This window comes from Lissotriton vulgaris, chromosome 5 (assembly GCF_964263255.1).
Source record: "Lissotriton vulgaris chromosome 5, aLisVul1.2, whole genome shotgun sequence".
Classification (NCBI taxonomy): Eukaryota; Metazoa; Chordata; class Amphibia; order Caudata; family Salamandridae; genus Lissotriton; species Lissotriton vulgaris.
This window is the reverse complement of record NC_141693.1, coordinates 1,693,202,483-1,693,230,461: the sequence shown is the minus strand read 5'-3', so window position 1 is coordinate 1,693,230,461 and position 27,979 is coordinate 1,693,202,483. Positions and strand designations below refer to the sequence as shown.

At 46.8% G+C, this 27,979-nt stretch overlaps 1 protein-coding gene across 1 annotated transcript; it reads left to right on the top strand.

Moving 5' to 3' along the window:
* The first annotated feature begins 19,798 nt into the window (after positions 1-19,798).
* LOC147716971 (uncharacterized) lies at positions 19,799-25,582 on the top strand. The gene is made up of 2 exons (XM_086919830.1): positions 19,799-20,639; positions 25,443-25,582. The coding sequence occupies exons 1-2, from the start codon at positions 19,799-19,801 to the stop codon at positions 25,580-25,582; spliced, it is 981 nt and encodes a 326-aa protein (XP_086775956.1).
* Positions 25,583-27,979: the final 2,397 nt, after the last annotated feature.

Here is a 27,979-nt window from a genome sequence, read left to right as displayed (position 1 = left end):
CTATGGGGCAGATTAGGATTGCGGATTTCCCGCATCCACCGGGCCAGCGGAATCCACCGCCGGCCCGGAGGATGCGGGCAATCCGCAGCGGACTGAAAAAGACCCCCCGCCAGATTAGGATGGCTGGGGGATCGTTTTTCAGTCCGCAGCTTTTCCGCCGCAGTCGTCTCCCGTCTGTGGCGGAAAAGCTCTAACATGGCTGGCGGTGTCTATCAGACACCGCCAGCCATATTAGGATGTCTGGAGGAACATGCCTTTACACGGCGGCATTTCCGACGTGCAAAGGCATATGGATTTTTGTTTCGGGGCCCGTTGCGGGCCCCCAGAGGTGAAGGGGGGTGGGGGGTGCACATGGGAGGTACCTATGATACCCCCCTGCATTTTCCTGCACAAAGCAGCACCCGCCGCAATGATAAAAATACAGGATATGACCGCCAGGGTGGCGGTCACATCCTAATTACCATGGAGGGACCGCCGCTGCCCCTACGGACGGTCCCTCCTACTCTATGGTGGCGGACGGACTCAGGTCCGTCCGCCATCATAATAGGCCCCTAAATTTCAATCATTCTTCTTCATGTCTCTCATCTGGACAAACCTTACGTTTTCTCACGGGGAGCAGCACACTATGCAGTCTGAAATCTCAATAAGTAAGGAATATAAGAGCTTACCACAGCCCACCACTACCGTGGCAACCCGCACAGCAGTTTGGTCCGGCACTTGCACCGCCTCCTCCCCAGAGCTTCCCTCCACCTCCGCGCTGGGCCCAGCACCAGATGTTCCACCTAAAAAGTACATTTAAGAATGTTAGATGTCATAGACATACACCACTCACTAGTATTTTGTCTAGGAATGAAGAAATGTGAATACAGAAACCAATCTAATAAATTGTGACTGTCTACTCTAAAGTTAAAATGTCCCTTTTTCCAGGGAAGGGTGTTGTTTTGCAGCATTATTTGGTACAACTGATGAATGCTTGCTTTTTAACACGCACCATTTTCCTCATAACAGACAGAAGCTTCACTTCTAAGAAGAAATCATTAGGACGAAGGGACCAATGATTCAGCACCAAAAAGAAAAATGAAAGTTCAAACCAGGTGAGGGCTCGGCTCGCCCATAATAAATGTGTGAAATAAAAAATGAGTATAAGCACTTTTCCATTTTTAATCAACCGTTTATGTTTTATGACAAGCTTGATTTTAATAAATATTTTTACTTTTAATAAAGCTTTAAAACTTAAATAGACTCTGTGGTTTTTGGTCATGAGTGAATGAGCAAAAGGTTTTGCAATTTGCAAGCATGAGTCCGTGCCTCTGACACTTCTGGACTCTGACTCCGTACTCTTGTCCTGCGTTGGATAATCATCATTGGGGATCAATCATCAATGAATTCGGGAGCTAAATGACTCTGCCACACTATCTAGTCAGTAAGGAGATTGGGAGTTCTTCAAAGTCTGATATCACTGAGGTATGTGGAAAGTCTACCTGCGCCTATTATAATTGATAAACAATGCACTATTTAGTGTCCATAGTTCTGTTTGTGCAGATTTGTCCCTGCAACAGTAGTAGAATGGATTGTCCTCCTATCCAAACCAAGAGTAAAGTAGTATCTTATTCTTTCTTGGTGGTCATTCACCTTTTTATTGTTGGCAATTGTCAAAGCATAAACATTTAGAAGACTTGAAAAGACATTATGGACAATCCCAGAGTACTGCACTCAGTGCATAGAGCTATTGCTGACTAGAATGGGAGTCCAATGGAATTGCCAAATGTGCAATCTTAGTTAGCTACACAGACAGACTAATAAGAATAATCTAGTAATACCACAGGGAGTCATAGTCGAGGCAGGATAAGAATTTAGATACAGTCTACAAGAAGATCAAAGACGATTTAGAAAAAATCGAATGAGGAACGCTAGGAAAAAATAGGTACTCTACATTAAAATTAAAACTTACCGGGGCCAGCAAATGAGCCCTCACCTGACCGATCCTATTCAGCAGCAGCAGCAGCCTCCTCCAATGCACTCTTGCCCCTGGGGGGAGCTGATGTACAACATGAAAGAAAGAAAGACCAAAAAACATGGATGATATTTGTCAACCAAATCAAACATTCAAAAGAACAATAACAAAATATTTTGGCGAAATAGCAAATAGACAACTATTCCACGGGATATATTGACCTATCTCATGTGGTCTACTACGTAATTAGTATTGCTTGATTTGCGGACCGTCGACTTGGAAAGTTCTTATGTAACTCACTAAACAAACTACTAAAAAGGTTCGCCTAGGACTGGCAGGCAGCAGTACGCAGCACGCAAAGTGACAGACAAAGTCCATCGTGATTGCAGATCTGCGATAACACTAAAAAGTTTCCTACTACATTAACCAGTCATTAAAATACTCAAACTATCAATCCACCACCACTATTTCTTCTTATTGCCAGGTGTACAAAGGAAGGACTGGACTTGAGTCTGTAGGGGCTGATTTAGAAGACCCTTGCGGGTCTTTTGCTCCATTGTTGCGTGACTTTTGTGACGCAGCGGCAGAACAAAAGAGGCGCCATGGTGCGGCATATATTAACAACGTGACGCATATGGGAGATGCATCACGTTGTAAAGCCCTGCGCCATCAGGGGGCGTTCCGGCGCAAGGGAGGGCGTTCCTGCGCAGGAACGCATCCTAAAAGTGGCTGAGGGAAATCTACAAGATTTCAATCAGTCACTTTGAGGACAATGATGCATGACTCAAACCCTGCGCCTGCTTGAAGCAGACGTACGGCTTGACGCAGCATTGGGGAGATAGGGCACCCCAGAGCATTGCTGGAGCTGCGCCATCGTTGCGACGCAACTCCAGCAATGCGCCGCCTTTACGGCACAGAAGCTTAACGCATCAGTGACGTTTTGGGGCCATGGTGCGCCGCATTGTAAATACGGCGCACCATGGGTGGTGGTGGTGTGGCGCACAATTACTGGCGCATCCCTGCTACTTTGCAGGGATTCGCCAGTAATTAAAAATCTGACCCTTAGTGTCTAGCATTACGCAGTTCTTTAAACTACACTCATGCATAATTTCACAGGCCAATGAAATGAACACAAAATCGAAAACAAATAAGCATAGTAGCAGCGCTACTGAGAAGGAGAGCAGTGCACCTGAAACGCACAGAAGATTTTGAAATATAATTTACCTACAATGTAATCAGCAGCTATATTGCTCTTGGTAAAAAGCAAAAATTTGCAAGATAATAACACACAGAGCAGGAGAAAACAGAGTAGTAAAGAAATAGCTACTACTACTCACCAAGCCCGGGGATCTCAAGGCCGAGCAGGTCGAGCAGATCGCGTTCCCGGTCCAGGAGATCCGTCCAACGGTGGGTGGCCTGGTTGTAGGTACGCCGGACCCGAGAGTGTTGGTACATTGCCCGGCACACCTTCTCCCACCGCTTCCGGCGCTCCCGGATCCCGTAGCCGCTAGCGATCTTGCCGCCTGCCATGATGGTCCTGGGGAGGCGGCGCTGGACATAAAAGACTAGTGCGGCCACCTCCTCTGCGCTAAAGATCTCCCGGGCTGTGACTGTCTCCCCCCTCAAACGCCCGCACGGGAGCCGGGCACAGGTTGCGGGACCCTTCCCCTTCTCAGGATGCTTCCCGGCTCCCTTTACCATGGTCTGGGCAGAAAGGAAGCTAAATAGTAAAGAAGAAATAGAATAGGGAAGAAGAAAAGAAAAGAGTTTAAAAAAGTAGTTTAAAATTAACCAAAAGTAGCAGTAAACACAAAAATACAGAGCTAGAAAAATAGAGGGATAGATAATAAGTAAAATAGATCAAAAAAAACTTCAAACAAGCAAAGGATGGCAGAGATTCAGAGAGGATACAGAAAGCATGCCCAGAACCATAGCAATGAATGAGAAACAAGATGGCCGCGGCCGTTCACGACCGCGTGGGTAAGTTCGCGCGAGATTTTCCTCGCGATCACACGCAAAATTGTACTGGCGAGCCGCACACTTTGCGAGATTACACATCGCGCCCGGAAACGGAAATACGTCATGCAAACAAGATGGCCGCGCCCGTGAACGACCGTCAGGGTAACTTTGCGCCGTTGCGCTACAAGCGGCTCGCTAAAACGCACAAAACCTTGCGAACTAACACAACGCAAAAAAACAAATTGCATAGTCGCACAAATTCGCGGCTTCCGAATTCGATCTCACGCAAGTTCGTGCCCCGCAAATCCCGCGAAATTGCAGAAAAACGAGTTTTGCAAAACTGAAAGCACTCAGCAGGTGCAAAAGTTCAAACTCATCATTAGTAACCATTCCCTGTAGTGCTTCCTGAGGGGCCCCTCCAGAGTTCAGTTGCCTACTTGCAACTATTCTATGACCCTGCTCTGACCCTCACAGCAGGCTCATAGAATAGCTACAAGTAGGCCACAAAGGTCCTGGGAAAAAAAATTGCACTGCAACAGAAAGCAAATTACAGATAAGGAAGCAGGTGCCAGACTGGAATTTTAGAATAGTGACACATTAGAAAATCAACCCCAAATTAATTCATGTCAGTTGAAGCAGGGCAGGTGTGCTTGCTCTCCCCCCCATAATCTACAGTGATGAACCAGAGGGTGGCATTGATGTACCAGAGGGTGGCATGGGTGAAACAGAGGGTGGCAGTGGTGAAACAGAGGGTGCTGTGAACCTGTGATGATGAACCAGACGTAGAAACAACATAGTCGTGACCGTTGCGAGCCGACAAGTAAGTTCGCAATTGCGAACTCGTACAAAACCCTCGCGAACTGGCAGAAACCCTTGCGAACACAAAAAAATCTGCAAATTCGCGAGAGTTCGCGAATTATGCGGATTGCGAATTCGCAAATACGCAAATTCGCGAACGCCAGATTCGCAAAATTCGCCCATGCTTAGAAGATACCATTGATGAGGGCTTGTGATGCGAATTCCAGAATTAAGAATGCATTGCGCAGTCCAGGCAATGCCTCAGTTCAGCATTGTTGCAAGGTTGCGATGAGAGAATCTGCATTGTCGTTTACGGTGCCGACAACTAGAGATTTGGAATGCGAGGGCCTACATCGCGGAAGCTTTGCACAGTGGTGGTTTGTATGCAGGCTGCGAGGTTGAACCGGAGTCTTTGCAGCAGAGATGATGCATCGGTTTTGATCAGGATTGCGCAGCAGATGTGATGCGTTGATTCTGCTGGATCCACAAATGGGCTTCCAGAGCACCTTGAGGCCCACTTCCAATGGTACAATACAGGAGTGGAACCACTTGGCAGGGAAGGACACACAGATTGCAGAGTCCAGATGCTGGGCTCATGATTGTTGGAGCCTTCGGTCTCTCAGGCTCCAGTCAGGAGGCCAGCCAACTAGCCCTTGGAGTCACTCTGGCATCCTAGGTTTAACAGATGCATGTCCAGTCCTCCTCACCCAGGCAAGAAGGCATCAGGTCAGCACAGCAGGGCAGCAGTCCTTCAGAGCAGTAGTCGAGCAGATTAGCAGTCCATTCAGCAGCACAGCAGTCCTTCTTGGTATAGTATCCAAAGGTGCACAAGTGTACTGAAGAGTTAGTGTCTGGTGTCCATTATTTATAGCTGGGCCTTCATTTGAAGTGGGAGAAGCTTCTAATGTTTTCCCATTGAAGTAGACATGTTTCCTGCCTTCCCTGGCTCAAGACGAACTACAGAGGATATGCAGTCTTTTGCGTGGAGGCCGGACACAGCCTACTCAGGTGCAAGTAGGTCTGTGCCCAGCTCTGCCCTATTATCCTGCCAGTGATTGTCCATCCAGGCACAACTAAGTTCTCTATTTTTGTGTGGCTGTCTATGAGGATTATGCAAAGACCAGCTATTAGCTTTAACCAGTCATGTGAACCAGAGACAGGCTGCAGGCACTAAATAGTTAAGGCAGGAAAATTATAACATAGTAAGAGTCACATTTTCTCGATTGTAATTTCGAATCTTACTTAGCCTAGAGGAAGGATTTTGGTTACAATTCCAAAGACACCAAACATGAACTGCATCCCTACTCCCATTTGGAAATGATCACTTAATAAATGAAATAAGGTGACTCCAATCTTACACTATGTGAGCAGCAGGCCTTGCAGTAGTGAAAACTAATTTTAGAGTTTTTCACTTCCTGGACATGTAAAACATAAACATACATAGCCTACTTTTTAGAATACACTGAACCCTGCCACCTGAGCTGTCTCAGTGCGATATATATGTATTAAAAAGGAAGGTTTGGGCCTGGCAAAAGGTTTATTTTGCCAGCTCAAAATTTCTGTTCAAAACTGCACACAGAGGCTGCAACAGCAGGCTTTAGCCACGCTTGAAAGAGTTACTTAAGTCGGTGGCTCAATCTGTGCTGCAGGGCATTTGTAGCATTTAATTTAACGGCCCTGGGCACAGTAAGTGCCACTTTACTTAAGACTTACAAGTAAATTAAATATGCCAATTGGGTATGAGCCATTTCTACCATGTTTTAAGGAGAGAGCACACACACTATACTCTGATTAGCAGTGGTAAAGTGTGTTGAGTCCTAGCAAAAATGAAATCAGCAAATCAGGAGGTAGAAAGGCAAAAAGTTAGGAGAGAAGCACGCCCAGGGTGCCAGGTCTAACAACCTTGCTACAAAGGGAATACAAATACTATAGAGCAACTTCATTTGAAGTATGTTTGGTAGTACCACAATAGAACTTCCCAAGTACTGCAAAATACCATTTACTAATCTAAGTGAATAAGTTTACACCTTCGTCTCTCCTATTTTTTATGTGGGAAGATTTTACTTGCCCTTATGGTGGCAAGGCACTTAATGCTATTTTGACTGTGGGAGGCCTAGATGTCCTGTCCTGCCTTAAAAAACACAGAGTATAGATTAAAATACTAATAGTATATCTTGGGAATGGGATCAGCTAGAAAAGTAATTAAACAACTATCGCTAATAGTTATTAAATATCAGATTCAATAGTCAAGTCAGATTTGTGATAAATATGAAGGATAGGTACTTTTGAGAAAGGTACTTTTGCCCGGCCTGAAGCAAATTAAAAATGATGCTGCTTAACTGTAGATCCATGATTAAACACAAAACGGAAATACGAGATCTACTGCACAAACAAGATTTCGATGTATTGTTTCTTACTGAAACATGGCTAGAGGAATCTTCATCCCCCGACATTTTAGAGATAATACCTCCTAACTTCAGTTTGCTTAGAATTGACAGGCCTAAACAACGCGGTGGAGGACTCGCATTGATTTGCAAAAAGGAACTGGAATGTACTCTCACTAACAAAGCCATCATCAATAGTGAATGCGGGACTTTCTCCATAAAACTGACCCCGATGATGACCGTTACTGGTCTTCTTATATATCGCCCTCCTGGCAATGCAACCCCTTTTTGCAGCCAACTAATAGAAATTGCTACTCAGTTAGCTATAAAGCATAACAATTTTATGATTTTAGGTGACCTGAATCTTCATCTTGAAGATGATAACGCTAAAGAGGCTAAAATACTCAAGACAGCATTGCATGCGTTGGGAATAACATTGCTATCAACCGACCCCACGCATCTACATGGCCACCTTCTCGACCCTGTGTTTGCCACCTGGGAAGGAATTGAAATATCCCCCCCGGTTCCTATAATCTGGTCAGACCATTACATAATCACTTTTAGCATCCCCATTAACATCACTAAGAATGTTCCTAATAAACCTCTGTTTTCAAAGCGCCGAAACTGGAAAGACTACACCCCTGAACGCTTGATCAGCGAATTAAAAAAACACCCCCCGCCCACAGGACACTCCCTGCGAGATACGTGGAATAACTATGAATTATGGTTGATTAAGGCATTAGATGTAATTGCCCCGTGGACCTCGAAGCCCCCAGTTAGGAGAACTAAGTCAGAACCTTGGTACACAGAAAAACTTAAAATCGCTAAGTCACACTGCAAAGCGACAGAACACAAGTGGAGAAAATGCTACTCTCCTGAACTTAAGGAAATTTATAAATTGGAACTAAAATCATATCAGAAATTGATAAGAGAGGAAAAAAGCGCTTTTTTTCAAACTAGAATTGAAGAGGCCACCAATCCTACAAAAGAACTATTCCGCATCTATAAGGAACTCACAGATGCATCATGTCTAGATACGCAGGATACCTACTCTAATGACATATGCGAAGAAATAGCTGATTTCTTTGTCGAAAAGGTTGAGAAAATTCACGCTACCTTTCCCAAATCTTCTACATCAGGAAAAGAGACAAGGACCAGAAACCCTCCCACTCAAAAGTCAATCCTTACCAAATTTACCACACCTGACAATAAAGACCTGGCCATCATCATCAATAGTATTCACTCAGGTTCCCCCAATGATGTGTGTCCTTTGGCAATAAGCAAAGACATCATGGAAAAGTGTCTCATTGACCAATTAAGATACATGATAAGCCTTTCCTTTAAAGAATGCTATGTTCCTGAGGCTTGGAAAACAGCACAAGTTATTCCTCTTAAAAAAAAAACGAATATCCGTGTTATCCAATTCCAAAATCTCAGGCCCATCTCCCTCCTACCACAATGTGCCAAGATTATAGAAAAAATAGTCAATAAACAACTGATGGCTTTTTTAGAATCAGAAAATGTTCTCCACCCGACACAATCAGGTTTTAGACCTGGCTATTCCACGGAATCAGCTGTTTTATACTCCACGGAATGCATTCGCAAGATGGTGGACGAGGGAGAAACAGCAGCGTTGGTCATGTTAGACTTAAGCGCAGCTTTTGATACTGTGCTACATGCCACGCTGCTGTCCCGACTTTCGGATATAGGAGTGAAGGAACATGCACTGGCTTGGTTCAAGTCTTTCCTCACTAAAAGATCGTTCCAGATACATTGCCCACCCTTCAAATCATCCTCTCGTGACGTGAGCTACGGGGTTCCACAGGGCTCTAGCTTGAGCCCTACCTTATTCAACATCTATATGGAGCCCCTGGCTCGCGTCGTTGAGAACTTCGGGGTGGGCATTGTTAGCTACGCTGACGACACCCAGCTTATGTTCAAGCTTACCCCAGACAGTGAGAAATCTGCCATCAATTTCTCTGGCTGCATGGCTGCTGTCGCCACATGGATGGACAACAACTGCCTCCGTTTAAATGGAGACAAAACGGAGGTGTTGGTGGTCGGGAACAAAACCTCAATATGGTCCCAGGCATGGTGGCCGGCAGCTCTGGGTGACTGTCCCCGCCCCGTAGAGAAGGTTAAAAATCTAGGGATTATGATTGACTCGGATCTTTCAGGAAAAGCTCAAGTTAACAAAACAATAGGTAAGTGCATTGGCACGCTAAAAATCCTGAGAAAAATCATAGATCTCATCCCGACGGAAGCCAGAAAAACGATTGTACACGCGCTCATAACACCCCATTTGGACTACGGAAACGTTCTCCTTTTAGGAGTGAACCAAAAGCAGTTACATCAGTTACAATGCATTCAAAATGCAGCCGCCCGCATGGTACTGGGTCTTCCTAAAAGAACATCTTCCAAAACGGCGCTGGCCAAACTTCACTGGCTCCCTGTTAGGGAAAGAATTAGATTTAAAAACCTTTGCTATGCCCATAAGATTGCCCATAACAAGGGACCTATCTATCTAAGAAACCTTCTCACCATCCATTGTCCGATCAGAGATCTTAGATCCTCAGGAATGACACAATTCAAACTCCCTCGCATTCACAGAGCCAAAATGGGGGGTCGCTCCTTCCGATACCTTGGAGTAAAACTCTGGAATGCCCTCCCCGTCCATTTGCGTATGGAACCCTCAGAAACCCTTTTTAGAGCCAGATTAAAAACCCATCTCTTCCCCCAATAATACTGCCCTTCTCCTTTCCAGTCCTCTCCCTCTGTTAGTTTAGTCTGCAGTCAGCGCGGGGATACACTGTTTGTGCAGCCAGGCGCTTTATAAATTATTTTATTATTATTATTATTATTAATTTGCATTAATACTCCGGCTTCTTTCTCCCTGGCAATGAACAACATAAAATAGGAGTGAAATGCCACCCAAGAGTAAAAAATAGGCTGACCCCAATGGCCAGAGATGACTGCCTTGGATCTTTTAGGGAGGGGGTCATGAGCCTCATTTTGACAACACAATGTCAAATCCTACTTGACAGTTCTGCTGGGTTCACATACCATGGGGGGCACACTTTAAAGGAGAGATAATAGAATGCCAAGACAATTCTTGTGGATCCCCTCGATGGTTGCTGAACAACCCAGCTTTTTTCCTAACTGACGTCCGGCTCTGAGTTTACATATATAACACTTGGGGCACACTTAAAAGGGAGAGTACAGGGTGGCAAGACAATTATTGAGTGTATACACTGTCTGGTTGCTGAAGTGCCCTGCTTTTGTCCTACCAGATGTCTGTCTCTGCGTTTGCTGTGGGTATAGTACCAGCTGCAAACTGAAGCTTAGAGCTAAATATGGAAGGACACTAGGATTACCATAGTGCACTCTCCACCATTCATCCCCAGCCCTCAGAGCCCAGGTTGAGAGTGGCCAAACACTTTTGTCCTTTTTAAAAGACCCAAAGTGAGTAGAGATGTCCCCTAGAACTTTTACCCCATTGGTTAGAGCATGCTTTGGAGTCATTCCCACCATCTAGCTAGTAGTATGTTATGTTACTAATATCTTTAGAGTGCGTGTACACTCAAGGATTTCCTGGTGCTAGGGTAACAGAAACATTGCAAGCAACATATTATTTAAACAAACGCTAATCTAAAAATGCAGGTCTTTGGGAGTTTCCTGAATTCCTGAAGCTGGGGGCAGACCAGTTATCAGGAGGGAGGGTGTTCCAGATTAGAGGAGCAAGGACCGAGAATCTGGAACCACCAAGTCTCTTTTTTGTAAAAGTGGGAGTGGTGAGAAGGTTCAAATGCAGGGACCTCAGGTTGCAAGTGGGAGCATGTTTTTGTTTAAAAGCATGTTCTGCTGCTATTCTGAGGTGATTTAAAGATAACAAGGCAACTAGCCTTCAAGATAAAGCACTGCTCTACTGGCAGCCTGTGCAATTTCCTCAGGAGGATGGTAATGTGGCAGTTCTGAGGTTGCTGGTAAAAGAGCTTGGTTGCCTGAGTTTGAACAAGTTGAAGTATGCGATTTAAGCCTTTAGGAAGGCTCAAGTAAAGGGAGTTAGCGTAGTCTTACCTTGAAAAGGCCAATGCAATGATAAACTGAGTTAGAGCCTCGAAAGAAGGAGGTTTGCTGATCTTTCTGATTTTACGAAGTTGTAAAAAGCAGGATGAGATTATCGACCCTAATTGAGGTTTCATAGATATATTTGCATCAATTAATACTCCAAGGCTCTTAACTGACTTCTTCTGCAGGGGAGAAGAGTCCATAGTGTCATGCCAAAACATGGAGTTTCATGGGTCATATCTGCTTCTGGTGGTGATAATCTCGGTCTTATCGGAGTTCTGTTTAGTCTAGTACTAGGCAGAAATGTAGTACTTCTACGCTCCTACTTCAGAACCCTTTCTAGGCCTATAGAAGATCAGAGGAGGAATGGACCTGCTGGCCACGTTATGAAGGACTGGACCTGCTCCCTCATCCATCCAAGGAAAATAAATGAACTCCAAGAGTCATAAGACTGGCCTCCTGTGTGGCTACAGGTAGACAGCAAGCTACAAAAGACCTTTTCCTAGAAGTACCCAGTTGACCAGTATCAATTGGGCCTGGACTTGGACCCTTCTTTAGAACTCTGCCTAACAGCTGATGAGTCTCTAAATGGCGCACTGTGATCCTGGGGGGGCTTTAGAAGTATACTTCTTTCGTGGGTTGGGACTTAAACGACTATGGGGCCGCTTAGGATGTTGGTCGGAAAGGCTCCGAATGGGATTCGGATTCTCAGAATCCGATTCGGAACCTATGTTTCCGACCGAATCGTATACATTTCCAACTGACCAATTGCGATGCAAGAAAACCATCCGGGCTTTTTGATTCGGTTCTGAACGGCAATTGGACAGCCCGAGTCTTTAGGAGCCGAATCATACAGCTCTATGGGCACGATTTCCAAGCGAGCAATTACGATGTCCGATTCTGACAGCTGTTCCTATGTGGTCTGTCCGACACGAAAAGGCTATTCGGAATCTGACTTTGGGGGCCAGCAGCAGGCCCCCTTCACCTGTAGGCCTCCAGTTGGGGCCTATAGGGTACCCGAGGGATCCCTCTTTCCAACCAAGCACAGTGTGGCAAGCACCATTATTTAAAAGAACAAAAATGGGTTTTCAAATTGTGCACAGACAGGCATGGGCTAAATGATGACATTCCTTGATTCAATTTATCACGATTACACCATTAATGGGCCATTTATGTTCTGCAATTTAAGCACACTATTCTTGAAAGTATGCGGTTGCATTAGTGGAGGAAGGAAGATCTCCCTCCTTCCCTCCCTCACTGCATGCCTCACTTGACCATCTTTGAACAGATATTGGGCTGAGAATAAGACTGCATAATGGGATTGGCACCATACCATTAATTGATGTTGACTGTACCAATAGGGATCCTACTGACTTTTTTGAGCCTTCACTATCTCAGAATGAGAGTTCGTAGATATGCATCCTGTTATTCTGTCATCAAATCACCAATTCACCTTCTCCTTTACACTAGACTATACTATTCAAGCAGCGTTCCAATAATTATCTCAGTTGGCTGCACCCCAATCTAATAATGTAGGGTGGCTTGTCAGTCTTGGGCCTGTACGTGAAACACTAACAATCGTGTGGCAAGATTTGCATTGAAATAACATCCATAGTGTACATGGTTGCTCGAGCTACATACACCGGGCGTATGACATCACTCTGTAGTTTATTACACCCTCTCGCGAGATTACGCGAGTCATACAGCGTCTTGGTATAGACAACCGCGGCTGGCTACATCTGGGCTTAAGTATGTCAATATTCGCAATGACTCGCGAGATCACGCGAGCCTTATAGCTTTTTGGTACAGTTAACCTCTATTCGCAATCGATTATCATCTACGTTTAATGCTTCTAGAACTACACACATCGCGCGATTGACGTCATCCTGTAGTTCGATCCACCGTCTCGCGAGACTACGAGAGTCAGAGTATGTCTCGGTTAAGGCTTGTTGGCTAGCTGCACTTTGACCAAGGCTTGGCGCTTTGTCTAAGCTTACATACGAATATATAACCACTGATTGGGGTATTGTCTTTAGATCAAAAGCATGCCTCTACCCTTTATCGGGAAGTTACAGTCTCAATTTTGCTGTTCACTGATTGGTTGTCGCAGATATGACACAACTAGTGAAATTGTAGCTCTTACAACAGCCCTGTGCCTCCCCCTGACTCAGTCACAGACTGAGACAATGACGGACAGGTAGGCACAGAGTCCAAGAGGGCTACATCGTACTTCTCCTTTGCTTTTTCTGTTCCCCCTTTTTATAACAAGTAAGGAAAGTAAGACAAGTAATTCACTGTACACTGTGGGAACTTATTTACTCAGATACGACTGTGGGATAAGTCTATGCTGTACCACACAAGACTTAATAGAATGAATGAATTTTACTGTTGCAAGCAGTAGTTTTGGGTGTGCTTGTGTGGTGAAGTCCTTACTTTGGGATAGGTTGATACAAGCAGGTTTGCTCTGCGTGCAAATCACTATTGAACCCTGGGCACAACTACAGGACAGAGCAGGTTAGAGTAAGCTCTCTCTGCCCATGTTAAGTGCGGGGTGGTTTTGTTCTTGCAGAGCGGGGTCTCACACATCCTGAGCCAGGTCCAGGAAGAGGTGAGGTCCTTTCCCCGAGCATACTGGGTGAGTACTTAACATTCAAAAAGACTGTAATGATTTTAGTACCTAACAGACTTTGTTAGCTTATTTGGGTCCACTTTTGTGTTTGTTTTCAACAGATGTTGTTAATACACCAGGTGCCAAGGAGGAATTCAGGCAGATGAAGGAGAATTATATCCTTTACTGTTGTTGATTCACTTGTGTGTTTTTTGCATTCTTAATTATTTTTTCACACATTTAGTCACAATTAGGCAGTAGCATTTACGTAGAACAGGGGCCCTGATGAAAGCCTATGGTCCCTTTCCATGATAGGCTGAAACATGTTGGCCCTCTTGCAGCTATTTGTTTAAACTGCGATTACTGTTTTGCACTGTTCTTGTTTTTAAACTGGAAGGGGCTTATGCCTAATAAATAATCCTTTGATAAGTTCCCTATCCTTTTTTAATCACCACTTTTATAATTTTTTGCACTGCACTCTCCCATCAGATCAACATCATATGGTACAGTAAAGTGATTGTGGGTCGTTACCCCAAGCCGACCATGGGGGTATGTTGGATGTCTCAATGATCAAGAGACACAATACCCTGGCAGGATTACCAGATGAGAATATTGATCTATACAAGTCATTGATGGGAATCCTTAATGAGGTCGATTGACAATCACAGGTGGCCCATGTTTTGGTGATTTGGTCTGTTAGTTTAATTTGATATTCACTTCCTTTCTGTACTTACTGAGACGTTAGGATAGCTTGTAAGAGATCCCAACAGGATTTCTAGTTTAGACCCCTAAGTTTGTTTGTTGTATATAAGCACCATGAGGTGCCAGCCACAGGACCCAAGGTTTTCCCCAATGACCCTTTTTTCAATGGAAGCCTGTGTTCTCGTTTGGAACACAGGCTCCCATTGAAGTCAACTTGAGTCCGACCGAACGATGTTCGAAAGCAGCGTAATCGGTTTGTTGGATTCGCACAACCCGATTCTGTCGAAATCGATGCCGAAACCAATGCGGTGGGAAGAATTTTTGAATTACATCATAATTGGCCCCTAAGGGTTTCCTTCATAGGTTGGCGTATAGCCCGTCATTCCACCAGGCATTCGGAGTAAATTAGTCCATCCCCCTGGCAGAGGGACCACCCACCACAGTTATAAATGATCAACAAGCAGGCAGTCATTTATAACACATTGTCACTCTTCCTGCAAATGCATTTAGCTGTTTGGTGCACAGCTGTGTCAGCAAGATGCAGCTCTGCCCCATACAGTTTGCATTTTTTATTTTCAAAAAGAAAATCCCAAAACTTGATTTTCTTTTCAAAAATAAAAACTGTAATGCTCCCGTTGCCATGGATCACCTCCCATGGTAAAGGGAGCATTATTAGAATTTTACTGTCCCTCACCACCAGGGTTTGGCTGGCGGGCGGTGACAGATAGTGAAAAAAAATCTATATGTCTCCATATCCTGATTGAATGGGTGGACATATAGCCATTTCTCCGATGGCCCTTACTTTGTCATCGGCTGTCAGTGAGGTTTGGCTATGACAGTGATGGAATAGTTACCGCCGAAGCCAAACCTATGATCCGCACGCATCTAACTTGGGCTGGCAGACCATTACATTAGTGGTAAGGATACACCGTTGTGGAGGAGTACCCTTACAGCCAATATATAAATCAGCCCCTAAGTAAGAAGGAAAAATGTTTGACCAAGGTGAACCTGGTTGGTGTATCCGGTCTGAGCTCAATCACGGTCAGCTTCAAATTGTGCCCAGGTACCAGTCTACTACGGCCATTGACTATCATTGTTTCTTTGCACTTTATTTTTTAAATATAATTTAAAAAATTCATATCTCTTGTTTCCCTTATTGAATTGTTGTTATTTTGGTGATATTTTGTCTATTACATTTTACTCTATTTTTCCTAATTTAGTATGGGATTATTATAGTTTTGCATTTTGAATTTGTCACTCTTCTGATACTGCATAAATACTTTAGACATTGCCACAGTTTAATTCATAAAAGAATAAGTGCTGAGACCCAAAGTTTTGCTTTGAAGCCTGTGCAGGCTGTGTAGTCTTGAATCCACCTTATTTCTTTTTTTATTTCATTTTTATTTTGAGGGTTTTGTATAGCGAAAACAAGACCCTTGCGTGTATCAGAGCGCTTTACAGGGCAAATATAGGAGGACAAATACATATAAAACACAGAGTTATGAACGTACAGTACCATACCTCTTTAAACCATCAACAGACACACCCTGCCCTTTAAGCACACACTTGCACGTTCTTTTTCATTCCTGCTTTGACAATTTGTCACTTTTTTTGTCTTAATTTTCCCCTTTCTTTCTTCCGTACGTATTTTACCATCTGTTGATCTGGGTCCAAATCTGATGAGAAAAAAAAGGGCTGGTCCACTTTGCTTTACCGTATATTGCTTCTCCTAGACATCTTCACCCTCTGAGTTGCTTCGTCCCGGTCTAAAAAAAATCGTGGTGGTGAACGGCTCAAATTATGCACTCGACAAAGCCTTATAGAGGCATGTTGGCTTGGCCAATACTTGCTTGTACTAGTGCTACCCTGTAGAGTTCTTAATTGTAATGTTATAGTGCTCTCTAAGATACCCGTCAGTCACTGACCTGTGATCGGCGTCACAGAAATTACTGATTTCTCATAATGCACGCCTTATTTATAAAGGCCTTGCGTCGCCGGTGCGTCACTTTTTCCCATGTTAAAAGTGACCCACCGGCGGCGCAAGGCCTTCATAAATAAGGCCCCAAGTATATGCTGCGCGCCATATATGAGTAACTTTTCTTTGTTTCTCCACACGCTCTCAAGAACACTAAAGACAGCGTATATCAAGCGAGGCGACATCTCTGTTCGGCAGTCAATACTTTATACACCTGTGCCCGAGTTAACAAGTCCCATTCACTCATTTGGCGAACATTTGCATAATGACGTCGTTGTTTAAGTCGTTGGCGAAGACTTGTCTTTTGCAAAGGAGGCACAATTCATCTCCGACCTTACATTTTAATTCGCCTCCTTTGTTTCCCGCCTTTGTTTTTGGCGGGTTTCATAATGAGAATTCCGGCTGCGCCACCATGGCAACTGCGCGGGAAATCAAAGTGTACCGGGCCGGCGGGAAAAAGAAGAGACCGAAGAATTGTTATACGCTTCCCAGTCTCCCGTAACCCCGCTAGCTAAACAGGCAATAATTAATATATTCATCCGAAGGGCTTTAAAGACAAGGCGTCCTCTGGGTCTTCGCAAATGCTTCCGCACAGCCCACGCAAACAAACATCAACATATCTGAGGCAGAGCCTGCCACAAGGGGGGCTTGGGGGAGGGAGCCGACCGAAGGGAGGTCTCCTCCCCCGGGCGGTTTGGGAGGGCTGCGAGGGGTTATTTCCAGAAGTTGCCAGAATGTTCTAGTTTTGGGCTGGTCTAGTAGGACCAGCCAGCCCAAGTATAAATTCCACCTTTCCCGCTATCCGCCACCATTTTAGGTTTGGTGACCTGGTGGCTAGGTGCTTTAACTTTTTGTGAGAGTATCTTGTGTGTGTGCGTTTCTTTTTCATTCTTTGCCTGTAGCGATATTACTTCGAGCTTAGTAATGGAAGACGCACGAGTTCTTGAGGCGATGCGCTTATTGGCTGATGCCGGTCGATTGGATTTGCTTGCGGGAGGTGGACAGGCCAGGCCCCAACGCCAGGCCTCTGCCGGTGTAGTTGCCGCAGTAATGGCATGTTCGTCGCCGAAAAGGAGAAGGCCGAGTCAGGTAAGCGAGAGGGGCCGCTCCCGGTCTAGGAAGCCGGCCCCGCAACGGTCGACTCGGGGGGAGCCCGGTGCTTCGGAGGCTCCGGAGGCCTCGGGTATGCTGAGTGGGGGGAAGGGTGTTCCTTCTCAAGCTTCGACGTTGCAACTGCAGATTGCTTCTGCAACGGGGGATTTTCCGTTAGTGGCGGGAAGGGGACAGGTGTCGAGAAAAGGGGGCAGGAGCGGGCGGGGAGGCAGCAAGAAACGCTCCGCCTCGGATCCGCTGTTTGAGCGGCGGGGTCAGTCTGCAGAAGGTGCACCCATGCGTGGAGGTCGTAGAGGTTCGGTGCAATTTGTCTTACAGGACTCCGGCCGGGGCCAGAGTGCCCTCGGGGCCCAGGAGGACAGTTTGGTTGTTGCTGAAACACAGTTCGCCCCGGAAGAGGGTCAACGTTTGTTCTCTCCTTTAGGTCGTATCCCGCTCACTGTTCGGGCTGGAGAGGGCCGTGAGGGTGGTTTAGCGGGGCTCAGGCCTGTTTTATCATCTGGTTTTCAGGTTGTGGCTCAAGAGGCTGACGCGGGGGCGGGTGAGTTTGGAGGTAATGTGGGGAGTCCTTTATTGTTTTCTACCCCGGGCTCGTCAACTGGAGAAGTGGTCTCTGGGGGCGGTGGCTCTCGAGGTGAGGGTGAATGGGCCCAATCGGGCGTTAATGTTTCGTTGGGTGGTGCTTTTACTGGTTTGGAGCAGGGTGAAGGTTTTCGGTCTGAAGGTGGGGGTGTGTCATTTCTGAGTGGTGGGCCTTTTCAATCGGGATTTCAGACTTGTCCGTCTTCTTTCGGGGCAGGTCCTGTGGTCTTTGGCACGACTGGATTGGGTAGGGGTGTTTTTCCTGCTCCTGGGGACTTTAATGCGGCGGGGGTTGGTTTCCAGGGCACCTTTTTGGGCCAGGATAGAGGTTTTGGTCAGGTGAGTGGCGGGCCTGTGCAAGGACCCAGGAGCACAGCTCCGCACTTATCTGGGGCCTCTGGGGGTCCGTTTTTCATGTGTGGTTCTCCAGGCTGGGAACATTTTAGCACGGCGGGCCTGGCGCACCGTACCTTTCAGAGGGATTCAGCAGGTCGGGACACAGCCCCTAGGGCGGTTAGTCGCGCTTCCTTTTCGGCTCAGGATAATCTGGATCATAGCGACGACGAGGAGGTTGTAAGGGGTACCCCGATTCAGGTGGTTCCTTTGAGACAGACCGCGCGAGGCCGCTCTTTGGAGAGAGGTCAGAGGGGGGCTGTTGACTCTACTCGGAGGGAGAATGTGCATGGTTGGTCTGTGGATGGTAGGAACCCTAGCACACCAGTCCAAACTTTTTCTTTTCAGGACGAGGTTAGGCGCGGTGTTCCGGACTTGGCAGGGCGCAGTCCAGTCCAATTTCGCCAAGGGGAAGTGAGGAGAGTGCCTAGCGCGGCCCTCTCTGTTCCACCGAGGGAGCCCGACGCGGCCAGCACACGAGGGTCTGGCGTGATCCCGCTGGCCCCAACGAGTAGCAGGTATAGGTGGCAGGCCTTGCCGGCGGCTATGGAGCAACAGAGTCAGCGCCCAGGGAGGTACAGGCGTGTACAGTCTGCTCCCCCACCTGGATTTTCAAAATCTTTTAAATGTACGGTGGTTGATACCGGGTTAGGTAAGACCCGAGGTGATGTGATGCATACTAGTGTGGACTCGGTGGTGTTGGACTATGATGAGGAGAGTCCCGAGGAAGGTGAACTGCGGGAGCCTGAGGGGGGGTGCCCTCTCACTCTTCTCATAGTGTTTTACAGGCTCCAGTGGTCCAGAGACAACTGCAGGGGAGAAGAGAGCGCGGCCCATCGGGTAGGGCACCTCGGAGACCGGATGCATTGTCCTCGGCGCCACGGGCGGAGCCATCGAGAGCTGTCTCTCTGTTGCAAGGTGAGCAAACGGTCCCACAGGCCAAACCTGTTATGGTGTCAGTGGGTACCGGTGGTGAACTTGATGTGGTCATTACGGATGGCCGTTTGGTTCAGGGTCGTTATGTCAAAGACACGGCAGTGGGTACTGATGATCTGTTTTTACAAAATAAAGGGGACTGTGGTATAGCTGGTGCTTCCAGCAAAGTTACACAACAAGGGGACAGTGGTGTTATAGCTGGTGCTTCCAGCAAAGTTATGCAACAAGGGGACAGTAGTGTTATAGCTGGTGCTTCCAGCAAAGTTCCTCAACATGGGGACAGTGGTGTTATAGCTGGTGCTTCCAGCAACGTTACAGACAAAGTTATGGCTGGTGCTTCCAGCATCGTTACAGTGTCAGTGGACAGTGGCTGTATGGCTGGTGCTTCCAGCAAAGTTGCAGACAAAACGGACAGTGGTGTGATACCTGGTGCTTCCGGCATGGTTAAAGAGCCTGTGGCTAGCAAAGAGTTGAAAATCAAAAAATTGCCATACATGGGGGTGACAAAGCCTCTGGGTGCTCACTTGATGCTCAGTACTAAAGAAAGAATTTGGAATGGTGAGTATGTGGAGCTCCTTAAGCTTCTCCATCGAGAAGTCCGGTCGAAGGAGGGCTCTAAAGAGGAAGAATTTGAGTTGGCTAAACGCCCGAAAGTGCCTTTAAATATTGAAAATTGGACAGCTGCGTTTTTAATCTATGCCAGTGTGTATTGTGAAAAGTTCCCTGAGCGCAGCGTTTCTCTGTTTAAGTACATGGATGTGATTCGTAAAGCTCAGATCACCGGAGGTGGTTTTGCCTGGTCTCAATACGACGAGGAATTCAGGGCCAGGATGGCGTGGGACCCTGAGGCGAAATGGGGTGAACTTGATAATGATTTATGGCAACACACTATGGGGTCATCAGCTGGGGGGAAGACTGTTTTCACCGCCAGTGGTTTACCTCTGGTGTACCGGCCCTTTCAGGGGAAGCCCACCCGGGGAGGGGTGGGGTCCAACTCTAACACTCAAACAGAGTCGGGTTTCTGTTGGGAATTCAATAGGGGATCCTGTATTAGGGAGTACTGTAAATTCAGGCATGAGTGTTCAGGTTGCGGGAGAAAACACCCGTTATCCAAATGTTGGGACAACGAGCCTTCGGGCAGCCACCAGGGGAAGCAGTCGGGATCAGGTCATTCCAACTCAAAGGGTCGGGGATCCAGAGGTGCTAAGGGTTCTGGGGCCAAAGGCTCGTACTCCGGTTAAACTGGACAGGTTACGGATTGCCTTACAAGGTTATGACGATGAGTCTGCAAGAACGAAATTATTGGACGGTTTTCAGTTTGGTTTCCGACTGGGTTACGTAGGATCCCGAGAAAGGAGATGGTCTGCCAATTTGAAATCGGCTTTGGAACATGCCGCAGTTGTCCAAGACAAACTTACTAGGGAGGTTCAGGAGGGTAGGATGGCTGGCCCGTTCACAGACTGGCCATTACTCAATTTGATTGTTTCTCCAGTCGGGGTTGTCCCTAAGAAAGAGGCAGGTCAGTTCAGACTCATTCAACATCTATCATGGCCAGAAGGATCCTCAGTGAACGATTTTATTGACCCGGAGGTTGTGTCGGTTTCCTACTCTTCTGTTGATGTGGCCATGTCACTAGTTGTGACAGCGGGTGCAGCCGCTGAAATGGCCAAGTGTGACATAAAATCTGCCTTCCGCCTGTTGCCGGTCCACCCTGAGGATTGGTGCCTTCTTGGTATACAGTTCGGTGGTAACTGGTATGTGGACAAAGCTCTACCTATGGGCTGCTCAATATCATGTGCGCTGTTTGAATGTTTTAGCACTTTCTTACAGTGGTATTTTTCAAATCGGACTGGTCATTCCCTGGTGACACATTACCTTGACGATTTTTCTTTGTTGGATCCCCGGGCTCCGCGGAGTGCCAGACAGCTCTGGACACATTCCATGGGCTCATGGAGGATCTCGGAGTTCCTCTAGCTCCGGAAAAGACAGTGGGCCCCAGTACGGTCCTTTCCTTCTTGGGTATCGAAATTGATTCTGTACTCATGTCTGCTCGCTTGCCTGAGGATAAAAGGAGCAACATGGTGCAACTGCTAGAGACAATGTTGGCCAAAAAGAAAGTGTTGGTGAAGGAGATTCAAGTGCTATTGGGTCATTTGAACTTTGCTTGTAGGGTGGTGAGAGCAGGTAGAACTTTTTGTAGGAGACTAGGTAGGGCGTTAGCAGGACACCACTTACCTCATCATCGTGTGCGCCTGTCTGCTGGTGTAAAGGAAGATTTGAGAATGTGGAAGTTCTTTTTGGCCTCTTTCAATGGTGTCCCCTTGGTCAGAGACGTTGATTTCCAGTGGGACGTACAGATGTTTTCTGACGCGGCTGGCAGTGATGGTTTTGGCATTTTCTGGAATGGCAGATGGTGCGCGGAACGTTGGCCGGATGAATGGTTGAATGGTGGTCGCAGCATCACTTTCTTGGAATTGTTCCCTCTTTTGGTGGCCTTGACACTGTGGGGGGAGGAATTGGCACACAAGAAGGTTTTGTTTCGTGTGGATAACATGGCTGTTGTGGAGATAGTGAACCGACAGTCTGCCAGAGACGAACAGGTGTTGAAACTGATGAGAGTTTTCGTTCTGGGTTGTTTGAAACACGACATTCATTTTCGTGCTTTACACATTCCTGGCGTGGACAATGACATTGCGGATGCTTTGTCTCGTTCACAGTGGGGGAGATTCCGTGGACTGGCGAGGGATGCAGACAGATTCCCGACTCGGATGCCGACTCATCTGTGGCGTGTAGGAGAAGTAGGGTCGTACAATTGGTGGTAGGTTCCTTATCTGTGTCCACACGTACGGCTTATTCCTTGGCCTGGAGGGAATTCTTGGAGTCTGGAGCTGTCAGACGGGAGGATCTGTCGCAGCGGTCAGAGGATGTCGTTAATTTTATACTAGACCTCATGGATAAGGGCCTCACTAAAGTGACTATAGCGGGGAAGCTAGCGGGTATTGCTTTTATGGGACAGTTATTGTGGGGTTACACCCCGTCAGCGGGGGAAATAGGCAGAAGGATGCTTGAGGGTTGGGCCAGGGAACAGGGGCATGTTGTGCGATCTAGGGCTCCATTATCCTGGCAAATGCTGGCTAGGTTAATTACAGTCTTACCTTTGGTATGTTCAGATGATTTTGAGGCGTGTGTTTTTTCCATGCTCATGGCGTTTATGTTCTTTGGAGCTTTTAGGGTCTCGGAGTTGTTGGGGACCAAGCATAAGGGTGGTTTACACTGGAGAGATGTTTTTTGTTATGATGAAGGTGTTCATGTTTGGTTATCCAGTTCCAAGACTGATCAAACGGGTAAAGGTAAAGGGGTTTGGTTACAAGCGCGCGACCCAAAGCTCACTTGCCCTTTATTGCTGGCACGGCGCTGGCGTTCATTGTGTGGGGGTACGGATGAAGCCCTCGTATTCCAACACATTAATGGTTCGCCTGTCACATCTTATCAGTTACGGATGGTTCTCCGTAAAGCCCTGCAACACATTGGGCTTGATAGTAGTTTATATGGTACTCATTCTTTTCGTATAGGTGCAGCCACGGAGGCCTTTCACAGAGGTTGGACGGAGATGGATATTATGAGGTTGGGGCGCTGGTCTTCTAATTGTTTCAGGCGCTATGTGCGGAGCCCGGCAGAAGACGCGCAGGCGTTCTCAGCCTAGACATGTGTTCTAATTGTGTTTTCTCTTTCAGGATCCGTTGCTGGGCCTCGATCGCCAGTGGTCACGGTCTGGATAGTGGGGCATTCCTTCGTTAAATGGGCCAGAGTCCAGGCGGCACGGAGCTACTTTGGAGAACAACTCGGCTTTAATGATCGTATGTTCAATATTGTATGGAAGGGTAAAGGTGGGATGCTCTGGAGAGAGTTAATCCCTTGTTTAAACAGTAACATGGTGGGCGGTTTATGCCCGGATATTTTGGTCATTCATTTGGGTGAAAATGATCTTTGTGCCACGAAAGGGGTTGTCTTACTGCGGGCTATGAAACGGGATTTAGGCCTCCTTAAGGAACTCTGGTCTGGGTGTCATGTGTTTTGGACAGAGTTGATACCGCGTAGGACATGGAGAGGGGCTGTGAACCCCAGGGCCGTGGATCGGGCGAGGAAGAAGGTGAATTCGGAGGTGTCTCGTTGCTGCAGGGGCCACGGTTTCAGCAGGATATCGCACAGGGACATCAAGTTTGAATCGGTAGAGTTTTTCCGGGATGACGGAGTACATTTGTCACGTGTGGGTATGGACCTTTATCTTTTAGAGCTTCGTGAGGTGTTAGCACGGGCTTTGGCCATGCAGCGTTGATTCCCATTATCTTTCCGTTCGCTACGCGGTTGGGGGGCAGAAAGGAAGGCTCCGTGTGTTTACCCCCCCCCCACTTGCCTACCTTTCTGGGTGGCGGGGTCGTGGTGTATCAGTTCGGTTTTAGGTTGATTGTTGGTTATAAGTTCGTTAGAATTTTCTTGGACTGGGGCCGGGGCAGGTTGGTCATGGTTTGACCGTTCAGTTTTGAAAAGGGGTATTCTGCAGGAGTGCAGGGTCAGGCAGGATCGATGATTACGGAGGCCATGACAAATGTTAATTCAATTTTGGTTTGATGAATAAAGTTTATTGATGACGTATGTTTTATATTCATGAAGTAATGTTGATTGATGATGTAATGCTTTATCATGACGTAATGCATAATGATGTTATAATGTTATTGATGTATTGTGGGGAGGGCCCAAATATGTAGGGGTTGGGGGTTGGGGGCCCGTTTGGTTAGTTATTTATTTATTTAGTGAGGTTTAGTTTTGTAAGGCGTTTGCCGAGGTTGTATTTTGTAATGTGCACCTGTTTCCTAATAAAGCGGCCTTTTACACACACACAAACAATTTTTGGTCTACTTTTCTCTCACCCCTCGCCCTCCCTCCCAAGGGGGGCTTGGGGGAGGGAGCCGACCGAAGGGAGGTCTCCTCCCCCGGGCGGTTTGGGAGGGCTGCGAGGGGTTATTTCCAGAAGTTGCCAGAATGTTCTAGTTTTGGGCTGGTCTAGTAGGACCAGCCAGCCCAAGTATAAATTCCACCTTTCCCGCTATCCGCCACCATTTTAGGTTTGGTGACCTGGTGGCTAGGTGCTTTAACTTTTTGTCCCACCCTCCCTCCCTGTTTTCTGTAGTATTTTATTCCTCTCGCACCCTCGTTTTTTTTTTCTCATCTTTTTTGATAATTTTCTTTTTCAAAAGGCTGTTTTATGGGTTACCGGTGTGCAGGGGGTGTTTCTTGTATTTGTATTTGTCGCTAGGAGCAGGTGCAGTGCGGGGTCGTGGTGTATCAGTTCGGTTTTAGGTTGATTGTTGGTTATAAGTTCGTTAGAATTTTCTTGGACTGGGGCCGGGGCAGGTTGGTCATGGTTTGACCGTTCAGTTTTGAAAAGGGGTATTCTGCAGGAGTGCAGGGTCAGGCAGGATCGATGATTACGGAGGCCATGACAAATGTTAATTCAATTTTGGTTTGATGAATAAAGTTTATTGATGACGTATGTTTTATATTCATGAAGTAATGTTGATTGATGATGTAATGCTTTATCATGACGTAATGCATAATGATGTTATAATGTTATTGATGTATTGTGGGGAGGGCCCAAATATGTAGGGGTTGGGGGTTGGGGGCCCGTTTGGTTAGTTATTTATTTATTTAGTGAGGTTTAGTTTTGTAAGGCGTTTGCCGAGGTTGTATTTTGTAATGTGCACCTGTTTCCTAATAAAGCGGCCTTTTACACACACACAAACAATTTTTGGTCTACTTTTCTCTCACCCCTCGCCCTCCCTCCCAAAACAGACTCCGTTCATCATTCATGGTACCTTCCAATGTTCTGCTACTCATACAGCCTTGAGCCATCGCTAAAGTGTGACATCGGCTGTTTAAGTTGTACCGTACAGTTCTTGTCTTGATGTGCAGCCGAGTCCAGCATAGCCTCTTACCCTTCTATCTCAAGTAGCACCGAGACGCCGTATGGGTTTGCTCTTCTGGGGAGGGGTCCGCCTAAATCCCAGGTGGTTTGGATCCAGGGCGCAGAGCATGACCACGACTGCGACTGAGCTGCTTATGCAAATTAATCTTCTAAGGCTTTCTCCTAAGTCTGGAATGCGGTGTTCTCCTGGACCTACACTGGACACCACATCAATAGCAAGAATTGCAAGTTGCATTCTTTCTGCAATGTACTTTGTCTGAAATTTGCACACTCATGTCGCCCTCTTCTAGGCGGCAAACTGGTCCTGGAATCTTTTTGTAATGACTTGGGGCCAGATGTAGGTCGGTCGGTAACGGCCGAAAATCGGTATTTTCGGCCGTTACCGATCGGTAAATAGGTGATAGGTATGTAGGGGGCATTATTTTAGCGAATCGGTAAAATTACTGATTCGGTAATTTTACCGATTCGGTAAAATAAAAAATCGGTAAATTTACCGAATGTGAGCCACACAGATGTAGGCGGGACTCTTCAGAGTCCCAGAGGCCTTACCGAATCGGTATTTTACCATCAAATCCAATTTGATGGTAAAATACTGATTCCGGTGTGCATGCACATGTGTGCATGCACACCTATGCCATGTGACAGGCAGACCTGCCCTTAGGGCATGTATGCCTGCCACATGGCACCCGAGCCTGTTTTGGGGGTGCCAGAGGGTGTCAAAGTGACACCCCCTGCACCCTTGTGAAAATCGGTATTTACCGATACGGTAAATACCGAATCGGTAATGCCCATTCATTCCTATGGGCTTCAAAGCCCATAGGAATGAATGGGCATTACCGATTCGGTATTTACCGAATCGGTAAATACCGAAATCATCCGATTCGGTATTCCAGCACATCTGGAATACCTACATGTCCACCCCATAGATTTACCGATTTTTAATTACCGAATCGGTAAAATTCTTAATTGAAAATCGGTAAATCTATTTCACCTACATCTGGCCCTTGATATGCAGTGTTATTCTAAGGCATGCTATGGCATAGTTATGACGATTTATATAATATGCTATGATGTGACGTTATGACCCATTGTGACATGTCATGTCATCATATAGGGCTTCCTGCCATAATAAGGTCCCCACAAAGTGCCCGGAGGTGGAGTTGATGGATGACTATTTCTATTTCGTTAAGTATGTATTTTTTCGCAATTGGCGCATGGTCCCATTATAGTATCAAAGTCTCATGGCTTCTATCCACTCATCGCCTGTGAGATAGGTTTAACCCCTTCGATGCGGATGACAAAGCCAGCTCGTCATGGGCGTTACCTGCGCTACGCGGATGACGAGCTGGCTTTGTCACGTTACCCGCGATTTTCAAATTTCAGCGCACAGCGGGAAAACCCGCTAGCGCGCATGCGGTTAAGGGATCCACTCCATCCTTTGTATGTGCAAAAAGGACGGGTGCTAAAACGATTACCATCCTAACAAGCATTTACAATGCAATGGTCTTGTCCTTGTTAAAGTTAGAGCTATTGGCATTGCTCATGACATTATTTTTGTTTTTAAAACATATAAATAAATGGCATTGTCATTTACAATGCCAATAGCTTAATCTCTCGCAAATGCGAGACCTATTGCATGTGCACCCACACACACACACACACAGAGCCACACACACCCACACACACACACACAGAGCCACACACACAAGCAGGGAACAGAGGCACTAAAAACGATCACAAGAAGGGAATAGAGGCACTAAAAACGATCACAAGCAGACCTATTGCATTTGCACCCACACACAGAGCCACACGCACACACACAAAGAGCCACACACACACAGAGCTACACACACACACACACAGAGACACACATACACACAGAGCCACACACACACACACCCAGCCACGCACACACACACACACCCAGCCACACACACACACACAGAGCCACACAATCAATCAATCAATCCATCATAACACTTGTATAGCGCACTACTCACCCGGAAGGGTCTCAAGGCGCTTGGGGGAAGGGGTCCGCTACTGCTCGAACAGCCAGGTCTTGAGTTGTCTCCTGAAGGCAAGGTGGTCCTGGGTCAGCCGAAGGTGGATGGGGAGGGAGTTCCATGTCTTAGCCGCCAGGTAGGAGAAGGATCTGCCTCCGGCGGTGGCTCTTCGGATGCGTGGTACGGCGGCGAGGCTAGTAGACCGTAGCTGGCGGGTGGGCGTGTAGAAGGTCAGGCGGTCGTTGAGGTACTTGGGGCCCAGGTCATGGAGAGACTTGTGTGCGTGGGTGAGGAGCCTGAACGTGATCCTCTTGTTGACGGGGAGCCAGTGCAGGTCCCTCAGGTGGCCGGAAATGTGGCTGCGTCGGGGGATGTCCAGGATGAGTCGGGCGGAGGCGTTCTGGATGCGTTGGAGTCTTTTCTGTAGCTTGGCTGTGGTTCCGGCGTAGAGGGTGTTTCCGTAGTCCAGTCGGCTGGTGACGAGGGCCTGGGTGACCGTCTTCCTGGTTTTGGTCGGGATC